The sequence below is a fragment of the Primulina tabacum genome, chromosome 10 (assembly GCF_025594145.1).
Source record: "Primulina tabacum isolate GXHZ01 chromosome 10, ASM2559414v2, whole genome shotgun sequence".
In the NCBI taxonomy this organism is placed as follows: domain Eukaryota; kingdom Viridiplantae; phylum Streptophyta; class Magnoliopsida; order Lamiales; family Gesneriaceae; genus Primulina; species Primulina tabacum.
In genome coordinates this window covers 14,709,924-14,732,076 of record NC_134559.1, presented here as the reverse complement: position 1 = coordinate 14,732,076, position 22,153 = coordinate 14,709,924, and the positions used below count along the sequence as shown (strand labels likewise).

Sequence of the window (22,153 nt, the reverse complement as noted above, 5' to 3'; positions counted from 1 at the left end):
TATAAAAGTTTTTGTATTGAATTTATTAACATTCACCGGTCTATAATTTCACGCATACCCAAACCAAAATCTATATCCTTTGTTATATATAGATCGTATTTATCCCTATCTATATATGTTCAGAAGGGAAGAAAAGAAAAGAAAACGTATATAAACTATTATTATTGATAAAAATAATAATAATGGGAAAAAAAGATTAGATAAATAGGGGGAACCGTTCATGAGAGACGTTGGTTGAATTTGTCAAAACTCCGAGTGTAAAACGCTCGAAGAATTTCCCTGTCTTTTTGGAGGACTCCTTAAATAATCCAACAACAGAAGGAAAATAGCCCGTCCTCCTCCCAACATTGGCCGTGTTCTTTCTGTATGCCCGCCGCCGATTCTACCTTGCCTCTCAGCATGGCGCATCGCTTGTTCTCCACTTTTTGTAGCCAAATACTTTGACATTCAATTTCCTGGTATTTTTCAGTTTCGATTTTTATATTTTGATCATTGGATCGATCTTCTCATTTGGGTTGTATAAAATTTATGTGTTTTTTTTCCCTGGGATTTTTCTTTATTTTTTAATATAGCTTTGAAAGGTTTCGGGGAGTTAAGATTGCTGTGTTCGCGTGGGAAAGAATTTGGGATTTGGAAAAAACAGCGGAATTAAGGAAGAGGAAATCAAAATAGTCGAAATGATGAGGCAAGTCGTGTTGCGCCAGCCCGGTTCAATGGTGGACAGGCGGCAGCCTCTGTTGCAGAACTCGAACTATTCATCGCGGGGTGGCTTGAGGAAGGTGAGGCTGGCGGAGGTGGCGGGAGGGACCACGGCGGAATGCGCGGCGGTGTGCTGCTGCTGCCCCTGTGGGCTTGTCAACCTCCTCGTGCTGGCTGTGTACAAGGTGCCGGCAGGGCTGTGCCGGAAGGCCCTGAGGCGTAAGCGCCTCCGCAGGCTGATGAAGAAAGGGCTACTGCCGCCGCGGAAGTGCGGCTGCGATGAGAAGGAGCAACAAATTCATCCGGTATCAAGCCCTGTCGCCATTGTTAATTCTCTGGAATCGGGGTTTGATAACAAAGAAGTGCTGGAACTGGAGAAGGAGATGTGGGATAAATTTTACAGCACTGGTTTTTGGAGGAGTTCTTCCCAAAGAAGTGAAACATCACACCAATAAAAATAAAAATTCACTGCTTTATCTACTGGGGAAATAATAATAATAATAATATCATTAATATTTTAAAATTTATCTTTTTTTCCCTTTTTCTTTGTGATTATTATGCAGTGCAGAGGATTAAACATGTTGGGGAGCATTTATCTGTGAGAACGACAATCTTCTGCACAAGAATATATAGTTAATATTGCTATCAATTAGTATGGTGTTCGGAAAATTTAATTAATTGATTTGTTTTATGTTTTTTTATTTTATGTTAAATTTCACATGATAATTCTCATCCATAATTTTACCTTTCAATAATGTTAATTGTAGCCTACTATTTTATGAATTAAATTACGAGTAATATAAAAAAAGAGGAGTGCAAATAGAATTATCATAAATTTCGTGTACGGTCTTTTTATCTTGTTTCGGCTAAATAGAAGCGAAACTGTATAAAGAGATGATCGTTTGTGAAATGTCAATGGAAGAATTGAAGAAAGAACTGAATACTTTCAGGATATACCAATGCTCAATAAATTTTTTGAGATATATTGTATTTTATTTTGAAATTCACTGAGAAAATAATATAATGTATCTGATAAAGAAACGTGCATGATTTTGATGTAAACAAAGATGAGGATAACTTCTCATTGGCTTTCATAGATCCAACACTCATTAAAAAAAAAACCCAAAACTCAGATACTTTTCAGACAACGGTACAGATGCATTACAAAGAAAAATATGATCGTTGAAGACAACTTATGTAAAGGGGGATTTTCAAAGAATTTAATAGTTATTAGTAAAGCACAAATATTGTCCATAAACATAATTTAAAGAAGCAATAAAGCTCTCAAATCACCATGAATTTCCACTTTCCCAATTATTAGATTATAAACATGCAGTTTATTGCTCACACTTGATCGTCAAATCAGTTTTTTTAAGTACTTTGAGCAACAGAGCACCGCTCACGAGTTTTTATCATATCATCACGGATAATCAGTGCTCAAGAAATTTCAACGTTCTTACAAGTTCAACTCATCTGTGGAATATGATTCGGTGTAGATTAAGTTTGATAGGATCAACAGATGTATCATCTGTTTGATGAGTTTGCAGATTTGTTGAGATTCGTTGATTTGACTTTCATAAATGGTTGTTAAAAATTTCAATTGAGAGTGTGACGTTTTGTATCTATAATATGATTTTATAAATCAAAGTTTTTAGTGTAATTATTCCATTATCGAGAAAAAGATGAACTTCCATAAACAAATGTTATGTTCTTAATTATCTGTTTTACACATATGTTCATTATTCATCAATTTTATATTATTGATTTAATAGCTTATTAATTAACATATATTCACCGTATCTGTCGAACATCTTCCGCACTTAGAACAAGTCTAGTTTTTTGACCGATTGTTTCCGATGGAGAATTGCTTCACCAAGAAGACCGTGACACGTGAGAAATGAGCTACCATCACAATCAATGTCATTAAAATATATATCCTCTTTTGTAGTTTTAACACTTGCAGGAGGTGGACCTCAACTATTCTGAGATGGGTCCACCCCGCACAAATACATTTAGGGATGACAATGGGACGGGGGCGGGTTTGCCATTCCCATCTACGTCTCTTAATTATATCCCCGCACCCATCCTCGGATCTACCTAATCGGGGAATCCCCGTCCCCGAACCCGTTTAAAATACCCGAATATATTATTATATTTATATATATATAAGTATTATATTTTTTTATATAATATATATATATATATAAATATTACTGTATTTATATATATATATACAACTGTATATGTATATATATGTTATCGGGGCGGGTTTGGGAGGGTTTGGTATGGGGATAGGATACCCAAACCCGTCCCAATATATTTCGGAGATTTTTAAAAATCCACGAACCCGAAACCAAACCCATTAACATATCCCCGAACCCGTCTCATTTCGGGTTTTTCCCGCGGAGCCTCGAAACCGCAGGGAAAATTGCCATCCCTAAGTACATCCAAGGGTTGTGGCTAAAAAAATTTAAAAAATTTGAGAAATTGGGAAATTCTAATAAAAAATTTATATTTCTAATTCTACTGAGGAAATAAATTAAAGCATCAAAATGAATTCTAACTCCTGTTACAATTTGAAAAGTCGACGATATAACTCCTTGATGAAAAAAATCGAATGCAAGATTCGATTGGGTAGATATTTTACGAAAATTAAGCAAAAATAGATTCAGCAAGAAAATATGATAATAAAACTGGTTTCTAAAAAATTTAATTATTTTGGTTAATTTATTGAAAGAATAAGTATTATTTTAACCAATGTGATAGGATCGGTTAAGTGTTCAGAAGAGGAGTTAAATGAACACTTTCGACAAATTTTTTTTAACTTTATTTCAGTTGGGTTAGGGACTTAACTATCTATTCTCGAATATCAATGTCAGATGGCTACAAAAATACATGCAGAAAGAAGTCAAAATGATATATTAGAATAATTCAAATGATGACTTGATTAAGTAAACTTAATGTAAAATGTATGCAAGTTTGGATGTTCGGAGAACTTAAGCTCCTACGTCATTTCTTCTTCCTTTTGGGAAGACTCACAGTAGAAGACTCTGATTTTTATAAGCAATTTACAAAAACCCAGTTCAGTTTGAACTTAACACTGTCAAAAATGAAATTCCTAATCTACTATTGAACGAAGAAACAATATACAAAATGTTATCGAAAATAATGACTTACAAAGAATTTCTAGTAATTAATGATCCTCAATGATCAGATACAATACTTTTAAAGTTTATCTTAGTGTAGGAGCAATTTTTTGCTTGAACTTTGAGACTTGGTAATTGTTCTTGAAACTTGATAATTTCTGTTATATTTTTCGAACCGCAACGGTCACAAGCTTTAAAAAATATATGTTCCAAATAATATAGTCGTTTCTAAGTCTTTTTTCTAGGTCATCATTCTTAATATCTGTACAAAGGTTGATTCTGGCTGTGTCAGCAAGTAAGGAAAAACATATCCAAAAACAATTTAGCCCCCAGTGTAATTTGATTTCCTTTAAAATGAATGATGAAAACTAATAGACTGATAATATATACTTCAGTTTGGGTCCAAGTCAGTTTGTTCTAATAGTCCACTTTATGTAAATCAGTTTAGCTTATTAACATATTCAGTTTTATTTGATTTGGAGTTCAGTTTAGCTTAAATCAATTTTGCATTAATTATTTGTTAACATCAAAACATAAAATTTATGTTCTAACAAGTTCTCCATTTTGGTGTTTGACAAATTTAAGAAATTCATCTAATTTAGGCAAAAATAACTTCTGATAAGCAATTATGATAAACTGAGTTTCCAACAATTTCTGATAAATCTAATAAACAATATCAACTATCTATTGTTTCTTGTTTTCACTCTTCTTGTCAGATTTCTTTGCATTGGATTCAGCTTTAGACTTTTCTTCCCCAATTTTTTCAATAAAGGAACAACCACATAACTATCCAAAATGTGCACAACCGAAGTCATTTGGGTTGACATAGTGTCGAATTTGGCTGAAAGTTGAGTGTAAATTGAATCAATCTTTAAATTCAAATTTCCACGAATTAAATCCATCTTCTGAGAGAGGGCAGCATCATGAGAACTTGATAGCTGTAACGTTGAAGCACAGTTCTTTCTCATGGAGTCTAGTTGGATGAATAGGGAGTTGACATCTTTGGATAGATTCTTGATATCTTTAACCACTTTGTCTTTGAAGTTTCTATATCAGTATCAATCAGTTTCTTACATGTCTTTACTTGTGACAAAAGAGCATTATACCAGTCAGATTTCAGAAAATTTTGTCCATTGGAAGTTCATCTCTTATCTCCCATTCTGGTGATTCAGCAATGATATGCGTTTCGGGATCCGAAAAATGAGCAATTGGTTGCTTGATCAAGCAACATCAACGAGCTCAACTGCGTCAACGACTTCAGTTTCAATTTCCTAAATTACCATTTGGTTCGCTACTGCAACTGACTCTTCAACTATTGTAGGGCTCGGATTCAACTGGTTTCTCATAGATGTTGACATAAAAAATGTTTTAGGAACCTCAAATGAAGGAATTTGAACTTCAACTGACTTCACCACTTCAGTTACATCAGCACTTTGTCTTCAGTTTCCATTTTTGATGAAACGGTCATCGCAATTTCTTCATCATGGACTTCTACAATGGCATGAGTTATTGTATTCAAGATTTATCAATGTTAACCAGAGATATCTCCTAAATTGGTTTAGCTGATTTCCGATGTTCTGGTCCTTTAGTGATTGAAGTTTCGGTTTGGTCCAAAATTTGCCTAGCTGGACTGGCTGAGAGCCCTGCTTGGATTGATTCTTGTTCAGTTTGATCAATATCTTCCTTCAACACTTGATCTGAAGAGTCTTTCTCATGTTGTTCCTCTTTAGACTTTTCCTTTTGAGCAGATTTTTCTTTGGTGAAGTCCTTGGAGGATATATTGATTTTGTGATCCACTGGAATGTATAATTTTTGATCAATTTCCCAGAACTTCACCTTTTTTTGAAGAAAACTCAAATTTGTATCCAACTGAGTGAAGGTTGCTCTGTCATCATGAGCAATTGGGAATATAGGATCATAGTTCTTTTTCAGTTCTTCACATATCAATGTAAGTTTTTTAATTCTCATAAGATCAAAGAAGTACTCCCTTCTAACCATAGCATAAGCTACTGTTACTACTTTAACATCCTTCAAAATAATCTTTTTTTTTCAAGAGCAATGAATTTCTTCTATCTTGGAACTTATAATTAAATTTCAGAGTTTGACAAACTGGTCAGTAACCGACCAGAAGACCTGAACTGAACCAGTAACCGAATTTAAAGAGCATAACTGAACTGAAGAGACTTATCGGACTTAAACGGCTCAAGAACTGAAATAAATAAACTTAAGTTCTCGTAAGTATTAATAATTCTCAAACTGATGAATTGGAGATTGAGAAACTATCGGATATCGGAACTGAAGATTAGAACTAATAATATTCGCCGAACTGATATAGCTAAATTGATTCAGTCCAAACTGAACTGAAACATTCAAACCGAAAGTACATCAGTTAGAACTGATATAGATCAGCTGAACTGATAAGTCGAATAGCTCGTCTCCTGATCAGTTAGCCACATCATCAGTTGAAATTTGAATCTCAGCAGACAAACTGACAGTCCGTACTAAAGTTGAACAAATGAAGCATAACTGAAACGTCTGCTCATTTTAAAATTCTACTGAAATTTTTTTTAAAAAAAATAAACAATGGCCGAAACCATCCCTACGAAATTCATAAATTAAATCATGTATTCTATAAAATCATCTCACTGCCGAATAAAATGACTGCAGTTAAAATTATGAAAAGAACAACCAACCTTAAAAATTTCCGTTTATAAAATAAACATCAAGCATATTAAAATCTGTCAAAACCCTCAACAAAATAAAATCATCAACCATTTAAAAAGCTGTTTAAATGTGTTCCCATAAAATCATATATTTGCAAAAAAATACAAGGTCCTCGGGTTCTCGTGCGCACAGCCAGCTCCGCCCGTTCAGTCATCATCACCTCTAGTTCCCTTATAAACATGCTCATCTGCATCACACACGTCTAGTGAGTCTAAAGACTCAACACACCTATACCGGATATCACAAGTACATATATATATCACACAACAGTGAAAATATACTTTAATCAACATACATTTCGTGAACTTTAAAAGCGTAAAGTAAACGTGTCATATGAAATCATAACGTGTCAAAACAGCTCATCATTATCATCATATGCTTATACATCATTTCCTTTAATGAATTCAGTTAATTAGTTGTGACTTTCGTATCATCATTCATCATTATACGATGGATACATCTACACAAAACACTGGTACCCGGCGGCTGTCGGACATCAGTGACAGTATTACCGATCCATTGTGCCTAGACCTCATCATCAACATTTACATATACATCTTAAGCATTTACATATACATCATCAGTCACAACTAATTCTCATCCTTCAAAACATCATCATTTTCATCACTTATAAAATCATTCACATGCATAAATTTTACTTAAAATCAAGCATGCAACGTATGTTTCATAATTTCATAAAAATCATGATCATGATGCATAAACATTTAAAAACATGATAAATTTGTGCTCAGGGCGCTGTAGGACTAAAAACTCACCCGGGTGAAAAATGACCATTTTGCTCCTAGAAACCCAAAATGACCGTTTTTCCCCTGGACCTCTTAATTTCGACGTGAAGCTTACCAAACTCCCTAAAACATCCCAAACATAATTAACAATATTTCTTAGACTTAAACTCGAGCCCGTTTCAAAACTTAATCGATTCGTTTTAACCCGAGTCGAACCAAAATTTAACCAAATTTCTCCCAACCTTTTACCACACCTTATAAACATATTAACAGCCTTAAAACCTTCAATAGAAGCCCCTTAAACCCCTCGACCAGGCCCCTTAGGCTGCTGGAAAATTCTGTGCAAGACATCTTCAACCCTAATTCACTAAACTTGCAAATTATCGATCCTAGATCAAGACCACGCGGACCAGCACCTAACCAACCAGACTAGGACCAAGTGAGACCCAAGAGACTCTCATTGATCAAACCTAGCTGACCTTACTGCCCCCAAACCCCCGCCCCGTGTGATACTCACGAAGGCGCTCTGCACGAGACCACCGAGTCACTACTCCACCTAGCTCTTCGACCGTCTCCTAGACCTTGACCAGCTGTTCATGGCCCTCTCCCAGCCCCGTAACGGACTCAAGGGGGTCAGATCCTTGCCTTGAATTGAGCCATGCATCGCAGCACATCCCAAAACCTTAGATCTTGTCAAACCGGGCCACCCTACAACAAACACCGATCGGCCCCTCAAAGTTTTCGACCAAACCTTGACTCTAGCATCTTAACATCATTCTCCTCAACGTGAAAAGCCCCTAATATGAAGATCGGCATCCCCCTTACACAATGATACAAGAAATCATGGGTTACAAACATTATGATGCAATATTATCATAATAACCTACAACGAAATGCACACACACGATTAGATCGAAAGTTTTACATGCTTTCACATAAATTTTCGCATAATATCAGCGTGTATGATGCACAAAGGAAGAAACATGTGTGCCTTGATGATTTAAGAACAAAACCTCGAAAAATCGCGCGTCGGGGAAGCACCGGAGGAGCGAGAAGGTATCTTGTTTGAAGAAATAATGGAGGACCGATATTTTATTTAACAAGGCTGCTGAAACTTCACGAGAAAAACTGCTGGAATTTTAGTGGGTGGGCGACCAATGATTCGGTTTAGGGTTTAGTATTAGTTTAGGGCATATTTAAATGTTAAACAATGCACTAATGGGCCAAAAATAAGGATTAAGGGATAGTTGGGCCCATTAAGCATTAAATAAAACCCAAAAAGCCCAAAATGCTCCCAAAAAATATTTCGTTTGGGTACGTTTTTAAAAATATTGTCTGAACCTTCAAAAAGTCCCCCAAATCGTTAAAATTTGTGTACCGATTAAAATATGCTATGGCATGTAAAAAAACCCAACAAAGCCCATTTCTTGAAAAATACACTTAAAACACCTTATTTTACTTAATAAAAATTAAACATGTAATAAAATAATTTTCCTGATAATTCTCCGGTCTCCGTTCCTCGATCGAGCGCGAAATGCATCTAAAAATCATAATTCATGAAATTTTAAACAAATCATGAATTAAAACACAAATTAAAGAAATAAACATGCATTTAATGCCTTAAAACAATTTAATAAAATACAAAAAAAATTTAATAACTTGCATGCATGTGGTTTACGTGGACCTTCAGATTTTCGGGACGTTACCATAACAGTCTGATACATCGTACCTCTGTCAAAAAAGGTTGTCTACATGCAACGAATATCATTAATTAATGTATTCAATGTGAGCATTAGGATCAAATATTATAAATTGCTGAGAAGTTCGTTTTTGAAGAAGTGAAGAAAAAAAGTGATGAAAAACAACAGCCAGTTATGAACTACAAGCTCAATCAGTTTTTCAGTCAATTGCGATTTACTTTCAAGTTTATATTAAGTTTGCAATTCGCAAATCTTAGCTCACACTTCATTGATTTATTCGTAGCATTCAGGCTACTTATTTGAGCTATTCGGTTATCAACTAAGAAGTTTTATAAGAAAAACTAAGAGTTTCATTTTGACAGTGTCTAAATCCAAATTGAAGTGGATTATTACAAATTCATTGTAAATAATCAAAGTCTTTTAGTGAATTTCTATCATTGAGATAAAAAGATGACGTAGAAGTATTTGAAGTCTCTGAACATTCATAAAAATCCTTATGTCCATCATTGTTATTCATTCAATTATCACGATACCCTAACCAAAATATTCATTCTATCTTTCAGTTTATTTTCGTACTATTATTAGTTAACTGATCGATATAGACATACAAGCTTTAAGGATCAGTTTCTTAAAGAACTGATTCAATTTTTGAAAAAGACTTCAAAACGTCGAAGTGTTTATTCAACAGACACCCCCCCTCTAAACAATTTACCCATATTAAACGATCCTAACAAGTGTTATCAGAACAATTAAATCTTTTCTTGAATGATACCAAATACACTGTAATGCCCGAGATTGTAGGTTGATCAAATGAAATTATGAAGTGTTGCATGGATAGGGGACCGCACCCGCGCTAGGATACCGACCGCACCCGCGGTCCAAGAAGGAGTGCACCCACGGTGGATGGCCAGTAAGTTGGAGTTTTGTCATGAAGATGACACCGCACCCGCGGTCAAACACCAAGCGCACCCGCGGTCGACTTTTCTGAATTGTTGGATAGCATGCCGAAAGTTGAGCGCACCCGCGGTGCAGAGGCAGCGCACCCGCGGTGCAGCGTGGGTGTTGGAAAAGAAGCCACTTGCCCTTGCCATGCATATATGTTGTATCTGTCTTCATTTCCATTCCTTCCAGCAGCTGAGAACCGAGAGAACTTCAGAAATTCCCTCAAGCTTTCTCCATAGTAAAATTTGAGTTGTGAAAGAATTAGCCATCTGATTTTCAATCCGAGTTCATATTTGTGTTCCTTACATCAAAAGCTACAAGAGGATATAAGTATTGTTCACTTTCAACATGCTTTGAAGTTGAGATGTTGGGGAAATCAGATATTGGTTGTTATTATGTGTTCTTATGATGATTCCGAACGTATATTTGAAAACGGATCGAAGAAATGTTATCGTATGTTATTGTTATGAATTTCCAGCATATATATGTATGAACTTATGCAGAATTTCAGAGTTTGAAGTGTATATGATAGTGGTTATGAGTTATTGATATGCAGTATTGATATTTGAGTTGATTTGGTATTACAAGATCACGTCGTTATGCCGTCGAAATATACCTAGAATGAATATTGCTACGTACATGTATTGGTTGAGTTGAATGTTGATCTTGTATCTATTGAACATTGCCATTTCAGATTCATCGTGCCTCACTTCGACTTCGAGACCTCGACATCGATAAAGGTTTAACAAGAAAGGTATAATTCATGTTTAATTTGGGAAGACACAACTCAAATGAGATTCAATTTGAGTTTCCCAACAAAATCACATAGTAGATTGTTGTTTCTACTTTGATATGTTGTGTCTTGTTTATAGATTCATATTCAAGCCTTTAAGATAGGTGAGTCATTTGGTAGATTCTCCAAATAACTAGACGTTCGGTGGTATCGACACTTCGGATTAGAATCACTCTGATTGTAGATATTCGATATAGTCAGGACCGAAGTCTAGGAATAAGATGTAACGCCACCCCGAATGGGAGAGTAGGTGGGAGATCTGTTATATCTTATTCACACCGGGATCCCTAGAGTCAGACAAGAGTCAAGTCCAAGATATGAGTTGGATTTTTAGTTGATTGTTTTCTATTGCTCATGTTTCATAGACTATGTGGAACATGTTATTATTGATTTCATTCATGATAGTATGTTCATGTTTTATTTTGTATATTCATGTATTATGGTTTGTATTCCCTTGCATGATATGCATGTATACATGTTTTATACTGGGATTTGTTCTCACCGGAGTATCCGGCTGTTGTTGTGTCTGTATGTGTGCATAACAACAGGTGGGACAGGATCTGGGTCGAGACAAGAGATGAGAGGACGAGATAGCGTGGAGATCACGGGCCAAGAAGAGGAACTAGGAATGTTTACTTTTAATATGTAGTATGTTGTGAACTCTAGTTTGTATGATGGAAATAGAACAAGACTTGTATCTGTTTATGCTAGAATGAATAAAGATGTTGTTGTGTATGATCTATGTACATTTGATACAGTGTTTAAAAGAAATTTTTTTACGACCCACATTTTCTAGCAAATATCCAGTTAATCCCAAAAAGAGTCGAGTTAGAGCCCGGGTCCCCACATACACACATTTGATAACCATGTATTCGTTCATTAAAATTCCTATGTTTTCAATGGAAGAATTTTATGACTTGAAAATTAGAATGCAGGCTCATCTAGCTACACAAGATGATGATACGTGGTATGTCATAACTGACAGATCAATGAAAATAATGAAGACGAATACTGCAGTTGCTCTAACTGATAGAGCACCTCATCGCATTAAGAAGCGACACGATGAATGGACAGCTGAAGACAAAAGGAAAGAAAATCTGGACAACGTTGGCAAGGATATACTCTACAAAATGCTAAACAAGAACACCTTCAACAAAATAAATAAGTGCAAATCTGCCAAAGAAATTTGGGAAAAGATGATCCAGATTTTTGAAGGCAATCAACAAACCAAGAAAAACAAACTCTCAGTTGCCATGAAAAATTCGATAATATCAAAATGAAAGCTGGCGAGTCAATGAACGAGTTTGATGAACGGGTGAGCAGCATCGTGAATTAACTGAATGCACTAGGAAAAGTGTACTCAAACAAAGAAGTTGCTCTAAAGGTGATGCATGGCCTTCGCAAAGAATGATATGTCAAAACTATAGCCATGCGAAAATCAAAAGATCTTAATAAAGTGAAACTACATGATTTGTTTACAGACCTGAAAGCATATGAATTTGAAATGCAAACAAGAGAGGGTGAACCATCAGTCCCACCAGTAACAACTTCCCTCATATCTTTGAAACTAGAGCCAACATTTTCAATTGAGAAGAATGCTGAACAGATGAACAATGACACAATGTCATTGTTCGTCAAAAAGTTTGGAAGGTTAATGAGAAAGAATCAAGGATCATTCCAAAGGAATTACCACATGAATGAATCAAAGGATGAACCGAACACGTGCTACAACTGTGGCAAAAATGCTCATTTCATAGGTGACTGTCCCAAGCCGAAGAAGGACAGCAGACGATTAGTGGAGAAGGAAAAGAAACCCTTCGAGCACAGGAAAATATCTAAGGATGACAAGAAATCATCCAGGAAGAAGCATGAAGCCCTGGTAGCTGAAGAAAGAAAATCGAAATGGGCCGAAGCTGTGGGGACCCGGACGCTAATCAGTTCTTAATCGTCATCAGGATCAATTTACTAATCAAGTAATTAGGGTCATAAAATTTTTTTTCTTTTTAATGCGGAATGTAGTGAAATCAAACTAATATACAACTCAGTATAAAATAAAGTACAAGTCCTGTACCGTCTACAAATCGGTAAAAACTAAGTTTCAACATCTAATTATCAAGTGCCAAAACCCTATATACATCAAAGTCCGAAGTCTCCACTCTATCACGATCTCTCCTCATCTCCTGGACCCCGATCCTGTCCCACCTGTTGTCATGTACACATAAAAACAAGGCAACAGCCGGATAATTCCGGTGAGAATATAATCCCAGTATAAATCAGCGAAACATGCAATCATATAAACAAATATAAAGCATGTAACAGATAACAGCAATATGTATCAAAATCTGAAACATAATCAATATCAGACTGTCGACAATACTCGTAACTCTACAATTCAGACTAGACTCAATCCTAGTCTAGGGATCCCGGTTTCCAGAAGTTGGCATTCCATATCGATCAACAGTAATAGAAGAATTTCCGATTATATCCACATCGATATAGTATCGATCACCAGTAATAGAAGGAGCTCTGATTCTATCCACATCGGCATAGTATCGATCACCAGTAATAGAAGAAACTCCGGTTCTATCCACATCGATATGACATCGATCATCAGTAATAGAAGAATTTATAATTCTATCCACATCGATACGGTACCGATCACTAGTAATAGAAGAAGCTACAATTCTATCCACATCGATATCCAATCCTCCAGTGACAGACTTTGGCACAATCGCCAATACACTATCTTATGACATCGTGCAATGTGCCCGTGGCGATCCCGCCACTATCAGGCACTTCTGTCATAAGACTACTCTTCTAATACCTGCTATCTATAAATCAAGAGAACAAGTACATCAATCGAATCAATGCAATATCAATGCAATAAAGTAAAGTATGTGATTTAGGGAAACTCAAGTCTAAACCGACTCAAGTAGATCTCCCAATACCACATTGACTTATACATTTCGTTTGTGGTCTCGGTCTGACGCAATCTCAGTTCTGAACTCAAGACTATCTCTGTAAATCTGAAACGACATGTCGAGAATCATAATATCAATATTCTATTCTCAATTCAACACTGAATCTGATTAATCTGTATTTAATCCAATTCACGACGGAACGACACAATCTCAGTATCCCCGTCAATACCAAATCACCAGACATCAATTACAAATTATAACTCATATCCGATATAATCTGTAATTCATTCATAATTCAAATCTGTCTGATTTTAAATTAATATAATCAGAAAATCATAACAATTCCATCATCAGTCCGTTTCTTAATCTGACTTCGATTCTATGATGTCTGCTATGTCAAGAGCACTATATATGAATCCCATTCAATTCTGACAATATCATAATTTCAAGACATGTCAAAACTTAATAAAACTTACGTCCAGTTGAAGCCTGCGTTGATAGGAACACAGTACCGAAGTCGGATTCACAATCGGACGGACGGATCGAAATATAAAGGCGTAAGGATTTCTGTAGCTTTCTCTCGTCCCTTTTCTTAATTCTCAAATGCTGAAGCTTGTATATATATATATATATATATACACGTTGCATGATAGAGAAACATGTCTCGTTTTCAAGCATTTCAATCGGCGCTCGGGCGGTTGCAAGTTACCGCTCGGGCGCGGCATGTTCTGCCCAAAACATTTTCTTGTTATACACTGGCGCTCGGGCAGTCAAAAACTACCGCTCGGGCGCTATACTTTCTGTCCAAATTCTCTTCTTATGGTGCATTGGCGCTCGGGCGGTTATTTCCTACCGCTCGGGCGCCAGATGTTCTGTACAACATCTTGGCTTGAATGCACTTATGCCCGGCTTCATCACTCGAGCTCCTAAAACCTTCATTGATTGCAGTTCTGTCAATTAATCAATTTCAAATTACAGTAATCACATCTCGGGCATTACATTTCTCCCCCCCTAAGATACGATTTCGTCCTCGAAATCACAGATTGTCAAATAATATCATTAAGAAGGAATGTAATTAAAGTTGAATAAAAATTTACATCAGTGAAATAATGCTGGGAATTCTCGTCTCATATCTGATTCAGTCTCCCAAGTGGCTTCTTCAATGCCATGACGAGTCCATTGAACTTTCACAAGAGGAATCGTCTTTGTTCTGAGCTGTTTTTCTTTACGATCGATAATCCGAATTGGTTTTTCGACATAACTCAATGTCTCATCCAGCTCGGTCTCGTCTGGCTGCATAATATGAGAATCATCGGGGAGATATTTCCGCAGCATAGATACATGAAAAAAATCATGTATTCCTGATAATAGAAGGCGGCAATGCGAGTAGATAGGCACGATCTCCTACCTTCTCGAGAATCTCATATGAACCAACGTATCGTGGAGACAATTTTCCTTTCTTGCCAAATCTGACAACACCCCTGAAAGGAGAAATTTTCAAAAATACTCTGTCTCCTGTCTCAAATACCAACGGTTGTCGTCTAATGTTGGCATATTTGGCATGTCGGTCCTGAGCTGCCTTCATTCTCTTCTGAATTAGTTTTACTTTTTCAGTCATATCTCTGATCATGTCAGGTCCAATCTCAGGAGCTTCAGAGATATCATCCCAATAAAGAGGGGATCTGCATTTCTTTCCGTACAACGCTTCGAATGGAGCCATCTCAATACTCGACTGATAGCTATTGTTGTACGAAAACTCACAAAGAGGCAAGGCATCCTGCCAATTAGTGCTAAAGTCAAGCACTACAGCTCTCAGCATATCTTCTAATGTCTGGATCATACGCTCTGACTGTCCGTCAGTCTGTGGATGATATGCGGTACTCAGATGTAACTTCGTACGTAGAGCTTGCTGCAAACTCTGCCAGAAGTGCGAAGTAAACCGAGGATCACGGTCTGAGACAATCGACTTCGGCACTCCGTGCAATCTGACCACTTCACGCACATAAATATCGGCCATCTGGTCATATCGGTAGGTCATTTTGTATGGAATAAAACATGCAGATTTGGTCAGGTCGATCAATCACGACCCAAATCGCATCATAACCTCGGGAGGATCTTGGCAACTATGTCACAAAATCCATGGAAATGTGATCCCATTTCCATTCAGGAATCGACAAATTCTATAACAGTCCTCCTGGTATCTTTCTTTCAGCCTTCACCTGTTGGCAATTCAGACACTTGGCTACAAATTCAGTAACATCAGATTTCATTTGTTTCCACCAATACTGTGTCCTCAAATCATTATACATTTTACTGCCACCAGGATGAATGCTAAAACGACTGTTGTGCGCTTCTGTCAGTATTTGCTGTCTTAACTCCGAAACATTCGGCACAACAAGACGATTATTCACATACAAAATACCATTTTGAACCTGATATTCTGATCGATGTCCAGCTCTGACCATAGCAATCGAATTTTGTACGTTCTGATCACCTTTCTGTGCCTCTTTGATTTTCAATATCAATGCCGGTTCAGCTCGAATCGCACATAATCTCAGAGGCTGACGATCTATTTCAAAAGCTAATCCAGACAAACAACAGTCTTCAATCAAATTCGAAACACACATAGTCGATAAGGATAGAGAACATACCTTTCGACTTAGTGCATCAGCTGCTGCATTGGACTTTCCTGGATAGTATTTAATCTCACAATCAAAGTCCTTCAATAAATCCAGCCATCTTCGCTGTCTCATATTCAACTCTAATTGTGAAAACAAATACTTCAAGCTCTTGTGATCAGAATACATTTCAAATTTCTCACCGTACAGATAATGTCGCCATATCTTTAATGCAAAGACGATGGCTGCCAATGCAAGATCACGAATTGGATAACGAGATTCATGGGGTTTTAGCTGTCTCGAGGCATAAGCAATCACATGTCCCCGCTGCATCAAAACACAACCCAATCCACGGTGAGATGCATCACAATAAACAACAAAATCACCAGTACCTGACGGGATAGTCAACACCGGAGCACTGGTCAACCTCTTCTTCAGCTCTACAAAGCTGGACTCACACTCCTCAGACCAAACAAATGGAGTATTCTTCTGATTCAACTGTGTAATCGGTTTTGCAATACTCGAAAAATCTTTGATAAATCGACGATAATATCCTGCCAAACCCATAAAACTACGAATCTCGGGCACTGATGTTGGTCTCGGCCAAGAAATCACGGCTTCAACTTTACTGGGATCAACTGATATCCCGTCTCCGGATATAATATGTCCCAGAAATACTACCTGTCTCAACCAAAACTCGCATTTCGACAATTTAGCATATAACTTTTCAGCCCTCAGAATTCGTAACACAGTTCTTAAGTGCTCTGCATGCTCAATCATATTCTTTGAATAAATCAATATATCGTCAATGAATATGATTACAAAATCATCCAGATATCTTTGGAAAACACGGTTCATCAATCCCATGAATACTGCTGGTGCATTCGTCAAACCAAACGGCATGACAATAAAATCATAGTGTCCATACCTGGTTCTGAATGCAGTCTTTGAGATATCAGAATCCCTGACTCTTAGTTGATGGTATCCAGATCTTAGATCGATCTTAGAATACACCGAAGAACCCTGCAACTGATCAAATAAATCATCAATGCGAGGCAATGGGTATTTATTCCTTACCGTTGCCTTGTTCAGTTGCTGATAGTCGATACAGAGCCTCATTGAACCGTCTTTCTTTCTCACAAACAATACTGGAGCGCCCCAAGGAGAAACACTCGGTCTGATAAATCCCTTGGTCAGTAAATCCTCCAGCTGTTCTTTCAATTCTCTCAATTCGATCGGTGCCATCCGGTACGGAGCCCTCGAAATAGGAACTGTTCCTGGCATCAACTCAATGCTGAAGTCTATCTCTCGAATCGGAGGCAATCTAGGAATATCATCTGGAAAGACATCAGCAAACTCACACACCACTGGCAAGTCCGCCAATGATGGGATCTACTTCAGTAATTCAACTGAATATACCAGGAATCCATCCTCTCCTTTCTGCAATAATCGAGTCATATTTATCGCAGATATCAAAGGAATTCTAGCTCGAGAACCCTTACCGTAAAATTTCCATTCCTCAGCCATCTCAGGTCTGAATCTCACTATCTTGTGGAAACAATCAACTGTAGCTCGGTACTTGGTCAACATATCGATACCGATAATACAATCAAAATCAGATAAACCAAGCACAATACAGTCTAACTCAATCGTATGCCCATCGTACTGCAGTATACAAGATTTCACAGTCTTCACCGATATCAAACTTGTCCCTAACGGGGAAGAGACAGACACTACCGCAGACAATGACTCAATAGGTAATGCACGACTCAATGCAAACCTCTCAAAAATAAAAGTATGTGATGCCTCAGTATCTATCAATACATATGCAGGATAACCAGAAATAAAACAGTTACCTGCAACTACATCGTCAGGTGCATCCTGTGCCTGCTCCTCAGTCAATGCAAACACACGGGCCTGCTGTCTCGGAGGCTGGATCACTATCTGGCTTCCTCCCGGCCTCTGCTGTGACTGAGTAGGCGGTGCTGGTTGAAAAGAATGAACAGCAGATGGTCGTCTCCCTGTCTGAGCCACTGATCCAGATGACTCTGCTGCCCGGGATCCTTGGGCACTTCTCTGTGGACACACTCGAGCAAAGTGTCCCTGTTGTTTGTAGATACGGCAGCTGCCAAACACTCCTCGGCACTACTCAGTGGGATGCTTCCCTCCACAAGTATTGCAAATAGGTCCAATATAGCTCTGGCTCTGTCAAGGACTCCCAGAGCTAGAAGAATTGCTTTCGGATTTCTTGAACTGCTTCCCTCTAGCCTTCAAGAAATCCTTCTTCTTGCTACTGCTGCTGCCACCTTCAAATCGAGGAGGTGGTTGTTGTGATCCCGGTGCTGGAAGCACAAACGAAGCTCCTCTCTGTCTCATCAGACCGGCTTCGGCTCCTTTGGCTCTATTCAAGGCGTTGGTAAAATTGTTCGGTCTCCCAGTGTTTACCAACGTAAATATTTCCGGATTCAGGCCGTTAATAATTGGTCAGCAACGGCCTCATCATGTTCAGCCACGTGTGGAGCAAACCGCAACAGTGAAGAGAACTTGGCCACATATTCCTCAATGTTTAGCTGGCTCTGTCTCAAGTTTGCGAACTCGGCTCCCTTGTCCTTCCTATAAGACACTGGAAAGAACCTCTGATAAAATTCAGTTCTAAACACATTCCAGGTAATGGTCGTACCTCGGTGTTCCAATGACCTCTTCGTTGTGATCCACCAGTTCTTAGCAACGTCGTGTAACTGGTGTCCTATCAATTTCACTCTCCTCTCATCCGTATATTCCAAGGATTCGAACATCATCTCAATATCATCCAGCCAACTCTCACACTCCACGGAATTCTCCGTACCCTTCAAAGTCGGTGGATGAAATGACTGAAACCTTTTCAGCAACGTCTCCATTGGAGTGGCTGTCACATCCATTGGAGGATTTGAAGTACTACCCTGTTCAGGCACTCTTCTCGGAGGCATATCTGATAATTAAATGGATTAGTAACCCAAGTACGACAGATCAGTTTCAATCCTCTTCGGATCATCTTACAGCTGATCCATTCCAGATAATACACAATAACATATCAAAATTAGATATTTCAGGTAAACATGTATTATAAAGCAGTAAATCATGCTATCAATCAAAAGCAGGAAAGAAAACTCAATCTTTCCCATTCACTAGCTTCTATCTCATTCTAAAGAATCTATCGCTCTGATACCACCTGTTGTGGGGACCTGGACGCTAATCAGTTCTTAATCGTCATCAGGATCAATTTACTAATCAAGTAATTAGGGTCATAAATTTTTTTTCTTTTTAATGCGAAATGTAGTGAAATCAAACTAATATACAACTCAGTATAAAATAAAGTACAAGTCCTGTACCGTCTACAAATCAGTAAAAACTAAGTTTCAACATCTAATTATCAAGTGCCAAAACACTATATACATCAAAGTCCGAAGTCTCCACTCTATCACGATCTCTCCTCATCTCCTGGACCCTGATCCTGTCCCATCTGTTGTCATGTACACATACAAACAAGGCAACAGCCGGATAATTCCGGTGAGAATATAATCCCAGTATAAATCAGCGAAACATGCAATCATATAAACAAATATAAAGCATGTAACAGATAACAGCAATATGTATCAAAATCTGAAACATAATCAATATCAGACTGTCGACAATACTCGTAACTCTACAATTCAGACTAGACTCAATCCTAGTCTAGGGATCCCGGTTTCCAGAAGTTGGCATTCCATATCGATCAACAGTAATAGAAGAATTTCCGATTATATCCACATCGATATAGTATCGATCACCAGTAATAGAAGGAGCTCTGATTCTATCCACATCGGCATAGTATCGATCACCAGTAATAGAAGAAACTCCGGTTCTATCCACATCGATATGACATCGATCATCAGTAATAGAAGAAGTTATAATTCTATCCACATCGATACGGTACCGATCACCAGTAATAGAAGAAGCTACAATTCTATCCACATCGATAGCCAATCCTCCAGTGACAGAATTTGGCACAATCGCCAATACACTATCTTATGACATCGTGCAATGTGCCCGTGGCGATCCCGCCACTATCAGGCACTTCTGTCATAAGACTACTCTTCTAATACCTGCTATCTATAAATCAAGAGAACAAGTACATCAATCGAATCAATACAATATCAATGCAATAAAGTAAAGTATGTGATTTAGGGAAACTCAAGTCTAAACCGACTCAAGTCGATCTCCCAATACCACATTGACTTATACATTTCGTTTGTGGTCTCGGTCTAACGCAATCTCAGTTCTAAACTCTAGACTATCTCTGTAAATCTGAAACGACATGTCGAGAATCATAATATTAATATTCTATTCTCAATTCAACACTGAATCTGATTAATCTGTATTTAATCCAATTCACGACGGAGCGACACAATATCAGTATCCCCGTCAATACCAAATCACCAGACATCAATTACAAATTATAACTCATATCCGATATAATCTGTAATTCATTCATAATTCAAATCTGTCCGATTTTAAATTAATATAATCAGAAAATCATAATAATTCATCATCAGTCTGTTTCTTAATCTGACTTCGATTCTATGATGTCTGCTATGTCAAGAGCACTATATATGAATCCCATTCAATTATGACAACATCATAATTTCAAGACATGTCAAAACTTAATAAAACTTACGTCCAGTTGAAGCCTGCGTTGATAGGAACACAGTACCGAAGTCGGATTCACAATCGGACGGACGGATCGAAATATAAAGGCGTAAGGATTTCTGTAGCTTTCTCTCGTCCCTTTTTTAATTCTCAAATGCTGAAGCTTGTATATATATATATATATATATACACGTTGCATGATAGAGAAACGTGTCTCGTTTTCAAGCATTTCAATCGGCGCTCGGGCGGTTGCAAGTTACCGCTCGGGCGCGGCATGTTCTGCCCAAAACATTTTCTTGTTATACACTGGCGCTCAGGGCGGTCAAAAACTACCGCTCGGGCGCCATACTTTCTATCCAAATTCTCTTCTTATGGTGCATTGGCGCTTAGGGCGGTTATTTCCTACCGCTCGGGTGCCAGATGTTCTGTCCAACATCTTGGCTTGAATGCATTTACGCCCGGCTTCATCACTCGAGCTCCTAAAACCTTCATTGATTGTAGTTCTGTCAATTAATCAATTTCAGATTACAGTAGTCACATCTCGGGCATTACAGAAGCTAACAGCGATACATCCGAAACTGAGAGCTCAAGAAGTTGTAGTGATGAAGAGGAGGTGAAATGCCTCATGGCTGATGATGCCGAACTGGAATCTAGCAGAGAGCATATATTTGATTTCAGTTCTACTGATTTTACACGTGAAGAACTTATTTCTACCCTGCATGACATGGTAAATGAGTACTGTAAGCTTGCTCTCTCCTTTGAGGAAGTTAAAACTAAGAAAAATGATCCTACCAATGACAAAACTGAAGCTGATTGTTCACAATCAGTTTAAATATCGAATATAAAAAAGGAGATTACTAAACTGACAGCAGAAAAGGATGAAAATCAATCCTTGATTCAGCAATTGAAGTTCGAGAACTCGAGACTAAATGATCTGATTCGAGTTTCGAACAAGTCATCAGTCACGTTGAATGAAATGCAAGTTTACATAAATCAGTTGGGGACAAAACATATTTAGGATTTAACAGTCGAGATGGACCCTCAACAAGCGATACTAAGCTAGAACTGAATATGGGTAAAGGCAAATACATTCATTTTGTTAAATCAGTTGTTGTACTAGAACAACCTATTCCCAGTAAGCCGGTTGAAGAGCCGGTTGAAAATATGAACAAGGCTAAAAGGCCCGAGATTGGATATAG

General features: G+C 37.7%; 1 protein-coding gene across 1 annotated transcript; it reads left to right on the top strand.

The window, feature by feature from the left end:
- Positions 1-203: 203 nt before the first annotated feature.
- Positions 204-1,373, top strand: LOC142505482 (uncharacterized). Its single transcript, XM_075618469.1, has 2 exons — positions 204-458; positions 573-1,373. Exon 2 carries the CDS (start codon positions 678-680, stop codon positions 1,152-1,154), a length of 477 nt encoding a protein of 158 aa, XP_075474584.1. The 5' UTR covers positions 204-458; positions 573-677; the 3' UTR covers positions 1,155-1,373.
- The last annotated feature ends 20,780 nt before the right edge of the window (positions 1,374-22,153 follow it).

Excerpts from the sequence above, each read along its gene's own strand:
- LOC142505482 (XM_075618469.1), top strand. The coding sequence starts at position 678 with ATGATGAGGCAAGTCGTGTTGCGCCAGCCCGGTTCAATGGTGGACAGG.